General features: G+C 52.8%; 1 protein-coding gene across 1 annotated transcript in view; it reads left to right on the top strand.

The window, feature by feature from the left end:
• The window catches only part of LOC132406550 (transitional endoplasmic reticulum ATPase-like), a 75,779-nt gene that overhangs the window by 49,115 nt on the left and 13,808 nt on the right, over positions 1-12,856 (top strand). The window contains exons 10-13 of the mRNA XM_059992368.1: positions 5,864-5,976; positions 6,798-6,962; positions 8,121-8,243; positions 10,087-10,299. Of these exons, the coding sequence (XP_059848351.1) occupies positions 5,864-5,976; positions 6,798-6,962; positions 8,121-8,243; positions 10,087-10,299 (614 nt within the window). The remainder of the gene's footprint in view (positions 1-5,863; positions 5,977-6,797; positions 6,963-8,120; positions 8,244-10,086; positions 10,300-12,856) is intronic.

Raw genomic sequence — 12,856 nt, 5'->3', positions numbered from 1 at the left:
GCCACCGTCACTGTTTCCAGGCCATTAGATACAGCAGCAGAATTAGCCTGTTCTTGCCCATCTAGTGTACTCTGCCATTCAATCATAGCTGCTCTAAATGCCATTCTCCTGCATTCTCCCCATAACTCTTAACCTCATTACCAACCAAGAACCTATCAATCTTTACCTTAACTACATCCAAAGACATGGCCTCCACTGGCCTCTATGGCGAAAGCTTCCACAGCTTCACCGCTGTCTGGCTGAAGAAATTCCTCTTCATCCTAGTTTAATTCTGAGGCTGTGCCGTTGGATACTCGATACCCCTACCAGTGGAAACATTCTCTCCACATCCACTCTATTCAGATCTTTCAGTATTTGGGAGGCTTCAATGTGATTCTCCCCTCAGACTTATAGAGTCATATATTACAGAAAAAAGCCTTTGGCCCAGGTTCCACACCGACCATCAAATACTGTGGGCTGTCCGTTGTGTCCAAAGATGGCAGAAGACCCATGTGGGAGGGTTGTTAAGGTGGAAAAGCCATTGCACTGGGCCAGTTCCACTCTCTCAACCCTGGAAATCCAGGCCCTGCGGAATGAGTAGTCATTGCGATTGGGGTCTTCCTGGGTCGCAGGGGATGGGCATGGCTTCTTCGATGCCCTTCGCTCTCCACAATGCCTTCCTGGCCATTGATCTCACCCGCCCAGTCTGCCAGAGATGAACTCGCATGCCGGCACACGCAGGTCCCCCATTTCACTGGGGTATGAGGCTGTCTGGTTTACCTCACCTGTTGAAGGGGTGTCCCGGGGTGTGGCCACTGTCACAGGCAAACAGCTTCTTGGAGCCAGAGGTGAGAGCTGAGTGTCCTGTCAATGGTGAGCGAGTGGACCCCAGAATGGACACGACAAGCCCCTTTACCAGACCCCCAAACCGGACACCGAACTCACCCCAGTCAGAAGGAAGCTGTGCAGATGCTGGAAATCTAAAGTATAAATAGAAAATACAGGAAATATTCATTCCCAGTTATGACGAAGCGTCTTTACTCTGACATGTCTATTTCTATCTCCACAGACCTGCTGAGAACTTTCTGCTTGATTTTACCTATCCAGACTAATCCCATTTCCCTGTACAGTCCAGATACCTGACGTGTTTCCTGTCTATTTCCCTCCACAGAAGCTGCCTGACCCACTGAGTGCCTCCACCGTCTGTTTCACTCCATTTTCCAGCCTCTGACTCCTCTGTGTACCTCGGCCTACTATGCCTTGGTGATTAAGGGCTTTGTTAGATAATTCTTCAAAGTGTGGGGGTCTCAGACAGTGTACCACAGATCCCAACACCACCCCCCACCCAGGTCCCGACATCACCCCTCACCCCAGATCCCAACACCACCCCTCACCCCAGATCCCGACATCACCCCCCACCCCAGGTCCCGACGTCACCCCTCACCCCAGATCCCAACACCACCCCTCACCCCAGATCCCAACACCACCCCCCACCCCAGATCCCAACACCACCCCCCACCCCAGATCCCGACATCACCCCCCACCCCAGATCCCAACACCACCCCCCACCCCAGATCCCAACACCACCCCTCACCCCAGATCCCAACACCACCCCCCACCCCAGATCCCGACATCACCCCCCACCCCAGATCCCAACATCACCCCCCACCCCAGATCCCGACATCACCCCCCACCCCAGATCCCAACATCACCCCCCACCCCAGATCCCAACACCACCCCCCACCCCAGGTCCCAACATCACCCCTCACCCCAGGTCCCGACGTCACCCCTCACCCCAGATCCCAACACCACCCCTCACCCCAGGTCCCGACGTCACCCCTCACCCCAGATCCCAACACCACCCCCCACCCCAGATCCCAACATCACCCCCCACCCCAGATCCCAACATCACCCCCCACCCCAGATCCCAACATCACCCCCCACCCCAGGTCCCAACATCACCCCTCACCCCAGGTCCCAACACCACCCCCCACCCCAGATCCCAACATCACCCCTCACCCCAGGTCCCGACGTCACCCCTCACCCCAGATCCCAACACCACCCCTCACCCCAGGTCCCGACGTCACCCCTCACCCCAGATCCCAACACCACCCCCCACCCCAGGTCCCGACGTCACCCCTCACCCCAGATCCAAACACCACCCCTCACCCCAGATCCCAACATCACCCCTCACCCCAGGTCCCAACACCACCCCTCACCCCAGATCCCAACATCACCCCCCACCCCAGATCCCGACACCACCCCCCACCCCAGATCCCGACATCACCCCCCCACCCCAGATCCCGACATCACCCCCCACCCCAGATCCCGACATCACCCCCACCCCAGGTCCCGACATCACCCCCCACCCCAGATCCCGACATCACCCCTCACCCCAGATCCCGACATCACCCCTCACCCCAGATCCGACATCACCCCCCACCCCAGATCCCGACATCACCCCCCACCCCAGATCCCAACACCACCCCCCACCCCAGATCCTGACACCACCCCTCACCCCAGGTCCCGACATCACCCCCCACCCCAGATCCCAACACCACCCCCCACCCCAGATCCCAACATCACCCCCCACCCCAGATCCCAACACCACCCCTCACCCCAGATCCCAACACCACCCCTCACCCCAGATCGCGACATCACCCCTCACCCCAGATCCCAACACCACCCCCCACCCCAGGTCCCAACATCACCCCTCACCCCAGATCCCAACACCACATCTCACCCCAGGTCCCAACATCACCCCTCACCCCAGGTCCCAACATCACCCCTCACCCCAGATCCCAACATCACCCCTCACCCCAGGTCCCAACATCACCCCTCACCCCAGATCCCAACATCACCCCCCACCCCAGGTCCCGACACCACCCCCCACCCCAGGTCCCGACATCACCCCTCACCCCAGGTCCCGACATCACCCCTCACCCCAGATCCCAACATCACCCCCCACCCCAGATCCCAACACCACCCCCCACCCAGATCCCAACACCACCCCCCACCCCAGATCCCAACATCACCCCCCACCACAGATCCCAACATCACCCCCCACCCCAGATCCCGACACCACCCCTCACCCCAGGTCCCGACATCACCCCCCACCCCAGATCCCAACATCACCCCCCACCCCAGATCCCAACATCACCCCCCACCCCAGATCCCAACACCACCCCCCACCCCAGATCCCAACATCACCCCCTCACCCCAGATCCCGACACCACCCCTCACCCCAGGTCCCGACACCACCCCTCACCCCAGGTCCCAACATCACCCCTCACCCCAGATCCCAACATCACCCCCCACCCCAGATCCCGACACCACCCCCCACCCCAGATCCCGACATCACCCCCCACCCCAGATCCCAACACCACCCCCCACCCCAGGTCCCTACACCACCCCCCACCCCAGGTCCCGACATCACCCCCCACCCCAGATCCCGACACCACCCCCCACCCCAGGTCCCAACACCACCCCTCACCCCAGGTCCCAACATCACCCCTCACTCCAGATCCCAACACCACCCCTCACCCCAGATCCCAACATCACCCCTCACCCCAGGTCCCAACATAACCCCCCACCCCAGGTCCCAACCACCCCCCACCCCAGGTCCCGACACCACCCCCACCCCAGATCCCAACACCACCCCTCACCCCAGATCCCAACATCACCCCCCACCCCAGGTCCCAACCACCCCCCACCCCAGGTCCCGACATCACCCCCCACCCCAGATCCCGACATCACCCCTCACCCCAGATCCCAACATCACCCCCCACCCCAGGTCCCAACCACCCCCCACCCCAGGTCCCGACGTCACCCCTCACCCCAGATCCCAACATCACCCCTCACCCCAGGTCCCGACGTCACCCCTCACCCCAGATCCCAACACCACCCCCCACCCCAGGTCCCGACACCACCCCCCACCCCAGGTCCCGACACCACCCCCCACCCCAGGTCCCAACACCACCCCTCACCCCAGGTCCCAACACCACCCCCCACCCCAGGTCCCGACACCACCCCCCACCCCAGATCCCAACACCACCCCCCACCCCAGGTCCCGACGTCACCCCTCACCCCAGACCCCGACATCACCCCCACCCCAGATCCCAACATCACCCCCCACCCCAGGTCCCAACATCACCCCTCACCCCAGATCCCGACATCACCCCTCACCCCAGATCCCAACACCACCCCCCACCCCAGGTCCCGACACCACCCCCCCACCCCAGGTCCCAACACCACCCCTCACCCCAGATCCCGACATCACCCCCCACCCCAGGTCCCACACCACCCCTCACCCCAGATCCCGACATCTCCCCCACCCCAGATCCCGACACCACCCCCCACCCCAGATCCCAACATCACCCCCCACCCCAGGTCCCAACATCACCCCCCACCCCAGATCCCAACACCACCCCTCACCCCAGGTCCCAACACCACCCCCCACCCCAGGTCCCAACATCACCCCTCACCCCAGATCCCGACATCACCCCTCACCCCAGATCCCGACATCACCCCTCACCCCAGATCCCAACATCACCCCCACCCCAGATCCCAACACCACCCCCCACCCCAGATCCCGACATCACCCCCACCCCAGGTCCCGACACCACCCCCCACCCCAGATCCCAACATCACCCCCCACCCCAGATCCCGACACCACCCCCACCCCAGATCCCGACATCACCCCCCACCCCAGATCCCAACACCACCCCTCACCCAGATCCCAACATCACCCCCACCCCAGATCCCAACATCACCCCCACCCCAGATCCCAACATCACCCCTCACCCCAGGTCCCGACACCACCCCTTACCCCAGGTCCCAACACCACCCCCCACCCCCAGGTCCCGACACCACCCCCCACCCCAGATCCCGACATCACCCCCCACCCCAGGTCCCAACATCACCCCTCACCCCAGGTCTCAACATCACCCCTCACTCCAGATCTTGACACCACCCCTCACCCCAGATCCCAACATCACCCCTCACCCCAGATCTTGACACCACCCCTCACCCCAGGTCCCAACACCCCCCTCACCCCAGATCTTGACACCACCCCTCACCCCAGATCCCAACATCACCCCTCACCCCAGATCCCGACACCACCCCTCACCCCAGGTCCCAACACCACCCCTCACTCCAGATCTTGACACCACCCCTCACCCCAGGTCCCAACATCACCCCTCACCCCAGATCTTGACACCACCCCTCACCCCAGGTCCCAACATCACCCCTCACCCCAGATCTTGACACCACCCCTCACCCCAGGTCCCAACACCACCCCTCACCCCAGATCCCGACACCACCCCTCACCCCAGGTCCCGACATCACCCCTCACCCCAGGTCCCGACACCGCTCCTCACCAAACTTGTGCCTTCTAGTTTTAGATTCCTCTTTTTTGGGGTAAAATGTCCTACCATCTACCCCATCGTCACTCCTCATAATTCATGGATGGGAAAGGGTTAGACAGAGTGTTATTTACCAAATGTGGTTATGTACTATGTAACGTAGAGCAGTACAGCACAGTACAGGCTCTTCAGCACAAGATGTTGAGCGGACCTTTTAACCTAAAATCTGTTGCCGCAGAGCAACTAATTTCATGACGTAGGTGATATTAAACCTGATTCTGATTCTGAGATCAATCTAACCCTTCCCTCCTACATAGCTGTCCACTTGTCCTATCCTCCCTGTACCTGACAGTACTGTGCAAAGACTTGCCACCTGAAAACATCTTTGGACCCACAGCTGAATCAGGCTTCACAATGGGCACCTCTGTCTGTGCCAGCTGACTTACATTTTGTCCAACCCACGCTCACCTCCGAGTCCTCCGAGGGAGACCCCTGTATCCTCTTGCTGTCTGTCTCGACAGGTCGCTTCGATCGCGAGATCGACATTGGAATCCCAGATTCCATCGGCAGGCTTGAGATCCTACAGATTCACACCAAGAACATGAAGCTGGCGGATGACGTGGACCTTGAGAAGGTGGGGAAGAGGGGAGAGGGAGCTCCTTGGGGTGGGAGAACGGGGACAGCCGTTGGTTGCAGAAAGCATCCACAGAACTAATTTTAACAAGTTAAGTATTCAAAGACATCGATTGCTGTCAGAAACTGAAGATACATTTACCCAATTTGCTGGCGCTAACACAGGGATAGGAGTAGGGATGAGGTCTTTCAGCCATTTTGGCTTTCTCTGCCTTCCAAAATGATAGAGACTGATAAGCCAACTTCTCCCCATGTCCCTCGATCTTTTCAGCATTGAGAAATTTATCCAGCTCCTACTTCAATGTTTTAAAGTTCAAAATAAATTTATTATCAAAGTATACATATGTTACCATATATTACCCTGAGATTCATTTTTGTATTCACAGTAGACAAAAAAATACTTCACCTCATCTCAGTCCTAAACCCTATAGACCCACCTTTATGAACCTTGATGAATCTTCAATGTCTTGACGAGGTGGCCACATTTCTCTAAATTTAATGGGGTCAGACCAAAAGACTAGGAACAGAATTAGGCCACTCGGCCCTTTGAGTCTGCTTCGCCATTCCATTATGGCTGATTTATCATCCTTCTCAACCCCATTCTCCTTCCTTCTCCCATAACCTTTGACACCTTTACAAATCAACCACCTCTTTAACTACAGGCCATTCTGACTCGATCTGTTGTCGTGTTAACCCCTCTTCCCCGGAACCGACCTGATTCATCCAGGTTGTTGTGACTTTAGGCCCAGGCGACTCAATCGACCTTTCTCCTGCATGGCAGCCCAGGGAACTGGCTTTGCTTGATCTGATTTCCTTCTGCAGATCGCGCACGACACCCACGGGCACGTGGGCGCGGACTTGGCCGCACTCTGCTCCGAGGCCGCTCTGCAGGCCATCCGGAAGAAGATGAGCATCATTGACCTGGAGGACGAGACGATTGACGCAGATGTCCTGAACTCGATGGCAGTGACGATGGACGACTTCCAGGTGAGGCATTCCCGGTTCCCCAGACCAGCCAGCTTTCCAACCGACATCTTCCAGCTAACTGACGCCATTAACAATATTCTAGCCTGCTTCGCAGGAGGAGATTGAAGTGCTGAGAGCCTGGATGAAGACAGTTGTGGTGCTGAGCTGGAGTGTTGGCCGAGATCTTTGTGCTTACAGAACAGTAAACCCATTTGGTCCACAGCCTTGTGCCGAACGAATCAGATGGTTAGCTAAACTAAACACTCCTGTTTACTCTCTGCGTATTAATGTGTTTACTGAAGAGCCTTTTAAACTGTGACTCCTCGGGTTCCCTCCGAGTGCTTTGGTTTCCTCCCACGTTCCACAGACACAGTAGATTCGTTGCTCAGACGGGTGTAATTGTGCTCATTGGGTCAGAAGGGCTTGAGTCTCCAAAGGAAATAAACACCTCCGTGTTATCTGCCTGCACCACCCCGGCAGCACACTAGACAGCCGGCACCAAATGTAATAAAAAATCTTGTTCAACACATCTTCTTTGAACTTAATCCCCCCCCACACCCCCTTCTTAAATGCATGAGCCCAGGTACTCTGACTCGCACGGAAGAGTGCGTTACCTGAAGGGTTTCGGCCCAAAACCTCGACTGTTTAATCCCCTCCGTAGGGGCCTGACCTGCTGAGTGCCTCCAGGATCTTGTGCAGATTTCCAGCACCTGCAGAATCTCTTGTGTTTATGAGAGTGCATTACTCACTGAGTTACAACCGATGTGGGATAAGGAGTGAAACTAGGAGGGGCTCTATGGGCTGAATGGCCTAATTCTGCTCCTGTGTCTTGTGGTCTTAAATTGAAAGAGAAGATTTAGGTGGGCAGAGTGAGGGTTACAATTTGATAATAATAAAGACAAGAAATTCCGCAGATACTGGAAATCTTGGGTAACACACACAAAATGCTGAAGGAACTCAGCAGGTCAGGCAGCATCTTCGAAGGGAAATAAACAACTGACATTTTGGGCTGAGACCCTTCATCAGGACTTAAGAAAGGTCTCGGCCTGCAATGCTGACCTTTTGCTCCCCTCCATGAATGCTGGCTGACCTGCTAAGTTCCTCCAGCATTTTGTGTGTGTCATAGACTGGTGCTTGGTTTAATTAATGCTTCCTGTCCTGTTTCCCTGTATACTCCAGTGGGCACTGGGCCAGAGTAACCCCTCAGCACTGCGGGAGACAGTGGTGGAGGTGCCGACGGTCACCTGGGACGACATTGGAGGCTTGGATGAGGTGAAGCGGGAGCTCCAGGAGCTTGTGCAGGTGGGTGTGCAGAAAGAAAGCAAGTATTTCCCTTAACCGGGGTAAAGCATTCGGGGCAGGAGGGCACAGTTGGTGGCAGAATGGCAGCGTAGCAGATAGTGCAAGGTTTTACAACACTGGCTGTAAGATCAGGGTTCAATTCCCACCAATGTCTGTAAGGGTCTGTACGTTCTCCTCAATGACCGTGTGGGTTTTCTCCAGGTGCTCTGGTTTCCTCCCACATTCCAATGGTCTGGGTTAGTGAGCTGTAGCCATGTTATCTTGGTGCCAGAGAGGATGGTAACACTTGCGGGCTGCCCCCAGCACATCCTCACTGATTTGATTTGGTGTAAACGATGCATTTCACTTTATATTTCGACATACATGTGACAAAAGAAGCTAATCTTTCACGGCCAGAAAGAGCTTGGATGCTGGAATGGCCTCCAGGGGCCAAGAACCCAAGGGGAGATGAGAGGAATGCCTTTATTTAATCGCAGTGAGTGGCAGTGATGTATTCATATTTGCATGTTGTAGGTGAGGAATAGGGGTTTCAGAAGCAATGGCATTGGTATTGGTTTGTTATTGTCACTTACTGAGATAGACGGTGTGGCACGTGGCCAAGTGGTGAAGGCGTTGGACTAGCGATCTGAAGGTCGTGAGTTCGAGCCTCAGCTGGGGCAGCATGCTGTATCGTTGAGCAAGGCACTTAACCACACATTACTCCAGTCCACCCAGCTGAAAATGGGTACCGGCAAAATGCTGGGGGTTAACCTCGCGATAGACTGGGTCCTATCTGGGGGTGGGTCTCATACTCTCAGTCGCTGAGTATAGACACCGGCCTGATGAGCCTATAAGGCTTGGGACGGACTTTAACTTTAACTGAGTGAAAAACTTGTCTTGTGTATTGTTCATACAGATCAGATCATTACACAGCACTTTGAGGTAGGACAAGGGAAAACATTAACAATATGGAACAAAAACTACAGAGACAATGCAGTGCAGGTAAACAAAGTTTCAGATTATGCAGTAAAGTCTGTCGTATTCTACTGTGATATCCTGAACTGCATCCACAACTCTCTGCAGTTCCTTGCAGTCATGTGTAGAGCAGCTGGCGCACCAGGCTGTGGTGCTTCCATACAGAATGATTCTCTTCTGCATCAATAAAAGGATATTCTAAATTTCAGTGGGATAAACACCAAAAAGGAGAATCCAGCCTAGGCTGAATGGAGATAGCACTAAAATCCAACAATCTAAACCCAACTCAAGGACTTGGAATCTTTTCTCACCTCCTCCCACTGTTAGGACAAAACAATCAGGAGCAAGAAACAAGCCACTATGTTGCTGTGGTCTACTCTACCATACAATCCCAACCTTGCCCTCAAAGTGACTCTCCCTTGCTTTCCCATACTTTTGTAGCGTACATGTCAAACAGGAAAGAAGGACTACAGCACAGAAACCGGATCTTCAGCCCCTCTAGTCTATGTCAGCCTGGCCCTCTACCTCGTCCCAACAGCCTGCACCTGGACCGCAGACTTCCATACCTGACAGGGTATTGGGTGAAACCAGAACTAGAGGTCAAGGGTCTAGGGTGAAAGGTAAAATATTTAAGGGGAATCTAAGGAGGAACTTCTTCACTCAGAGGGGGGTGTGAGTGTGGAACAAGTTGCCAGCAGAAGTTCAATTGTAACTTCTAACAGAAGTTTCAGTAGGTACATGGATGGGAAGGGTTTAGAGGGATAGGAGCAGGTAGGTTGGACTAGGCAGAAGTTCGGGTCAGGTTGGACTAGATGGACTGAAGCCCTGGTTCTCTGCTGCTCAGTACTCTCTAACTCTATGAATAACTTCCTGCTTTTCCTCCATCCAGTACCCAGTGGAGTACCCAGACAAGTTCCTGAAGTTTGGCATGACGCCATCCCGTGGTGTTTTATTCTACGGTCCTCCCGGCTGTGGAAAGACCCTCCTGGCAAAAGCCATTGCCTCTGAATGTCAGGCTAACTTCGTCTCCATCAAAGGACCAGAGCTGCTCACCATGTGGTTTGGAGAGTCAGAAGCCAATGTACGGGATGTCTTTGACAAGGTACAAAGTCTCCTTTGAAAACTCACTTTGAAGGAATTTGCCAGCTTTATGTGGATAACCATGAGGCGTCCACTTTGCTGGATAAAACGAGAAGGCATTTATTATCTGAAAGGTGATAGATAGCGAAAAGGGGGAGGAGCAATGGGGTCTTGTTACCCGGGATAACAGTTGCTGAAGGTAAGTCTCCAGATACAAGGCTTATTTTTTGCTGACTTTTACAGCAAGAGGATTCAAATACAGAAACAGAGGTGTCTTCTAGTCAGTGTCAAGGATAACGGTGAGGCCACATTTGGAACGTTGTGTTCAGTTTACGTTATCGGAAAGGTGCCATCAGGCTGGAAAGAACGCAGAGGAGATTTCCAGGATGGTCCCAGGACTTGAGAGATTGAGCTATAGAGAGAGGTTTAGCAGGTTGGGATTTTTTGTTTCACTGGGGGGGGAAGGAAAATGAGGGAAGATGTTATTGAAGTAGTCAGTTTAAAGTAATGAGGGACAAGGAGAGGACAAATGAATACAGACTTTTTCCCAGGAGTGGGAATGAGTATAGTCTTTTTCCCAGGATTGGCAGTGAGTACAGTCTTTTTCCCAGGAATGAGAATGAGTACTGTACAGTCTTTTTCCCGGGATTGGGAATTTAAATATGAGAACCTGCGAAGGGAGAGATTTAATGGGAGACTGAGGGGCAACGTTTTCACCCAGAGGGTGGTTAGTACATGGAATGATCTGCCAGGGGAAGTGATTGTGGCAGGTACATTAACAACATTTAAAAGGAAGTTGGACAACTACATGGATAAGAAAGGCTGAAGTGGGAAAGGGGATTAGCTTAGGTGAGATTTTGGTCAGCAAGGGGCAGATGGGCTGGAGGGCCAGTTTTATAGCTCCCTAATTACACATGGTCTTGATAAGATCATACCTTTATTTGTATGCAGTTTTTGGTCTGCTGAAGGAGGTTGTTGGTATGGAGGGAATTCAGCGAAAGTTCATCTGAGACGGCAGACCTGATGTACGAAAATGGATTGGGCTGATTGGGTGAATATATGCTAGAGTTAAGAAGAGATGTCACTGAAGTCTAGTGATTTTCTGACAGAACCTAATAAATTAGATGCAGAAAGGATGTTCCTGATATCCTGCAAGTCCATATCACAGTCTAAGGATAGGTAGCAGGCCATTTAAGAGGAGTGATTTCATCTAACAGAGACGAGACTATAGAATTCTTTCTAGCAAAATGCACTGAAACCAGATCATTAAATAGTCAAGAAAGAGTTAGACATTGGTTGGGTTACAAAGGTCAAGGTATATCTGGAAAAAACAAGAAGACTGAATTTGAATGATCAGCCACATTCACGTTGAAAGGTAGAACAGAAGTAAGGGGCCAAATGGCCTCTTTCTCCTGTTTACTGCATGTTTAAGTTGGTAACAGTGCTGTTGAGGAAGGATTTAAGTGGATGTTTGGGATGTGAGTGAACATCAAGCCTGGAGAAGCTTTGATTATTGACTACGGAACAAAGAAGGTTAAGGGGAGATTTGTTAGACGTTCCAAAATTACAAAGGGTGTGAGAGAAATACTGGTTCATTGGTTTATTGGTGCCAAATGTACCGAGATGCTTAGAAAAGCTTACCTTGCCTAGTTCATACAGATTAGTTTATTACACAGTACATTGAGGTAGAACAAAGAAAAATCACTAACAAAGCAGAATAAAGCATAAAAGCTCCAGAGAACATGCAATAATGTACAATCTCTGACGAGGTAGCTGTGAGGTCAAGAGAATCAGAATCGGGTTTAACTTCTCCAGCATATGTCATAAAATCTGTTAAAGTAGCAGCAGCAGTATATTGTGATACATAATAATTGAAGCTGTGAATTACAGTAGGTGTCCATGTGTGTATATTTGTTAAATTAAATAAGTAGTGCAAAAAAGGTAGTGATGTAATGCTAATGGGTTCAGAGATCGGGTGGCAGAGGGGAAGAAACTGTTCCTGAATCATTGAGTGTGTATCTTCAAGCTCCTGTGACTCTGAGCATCTTATCACACACGATTGTATGACAGTGGGACAGAAGCGGTCCCTGTGCCCGGTTGAACGTGTTTTTGGACCTTTGTATCTTCCAGCCGATTGCAGAGAGGAGAGAGGAGGGAATATCTGGGGTGGGTGAAGTGTTTGATTATGCCAGTACTTTTCTGAGCTCGTGAAAGTTATGTTCCCACAGACAGCAGCTCCACAAGCTTCACCTGCTGGATAACAGGAGCAGATCATTATCATTTCCCCCCAATGTCAGCTGCTCATATTTTCATCTTTCTTTCTGTTAAACAAATCTAAATTGTGGAGTAGCTGTGATGTGATTGAAAGTCAAATGCGTGGTGGTCGACTGTGAACTGTTGCCTCAAACCGGGGCAAATAGGGATAGACAATAAATGCTGGCCTTGCCAATGCCACCCCTTTACCAAGAAATAATAGCCCATAGTGATTATCCCAGATCATGGCTCCAGTGTCTGCAGCAACATCAGTCACAGATTCTTTTGGTTAAATCTGGTCTCTTGTGGAAGACTCCTGTTTTGAT

The sequence above is a fragment of the Hypanus sabinus genome, chromosome 16 (genome assembly GCF_030144855.1).
Source record: "Hypanus sabinus isolate sHypSab1 chromosome 16, sHypSab1.hap1, whole genome shotgun sequence".
NCBI classification, from domain to species: Eukaryota; Metazoa; Chordata; class Chondrichthyes; order Myliobatiformes; family Dasyatidae; genus Hypanus; species Hypanus sabinus.
Note: the sequence above shows the minus strand (reverse complement) of the source record. Positions and strands in the feature narration are given on the sequence as shown.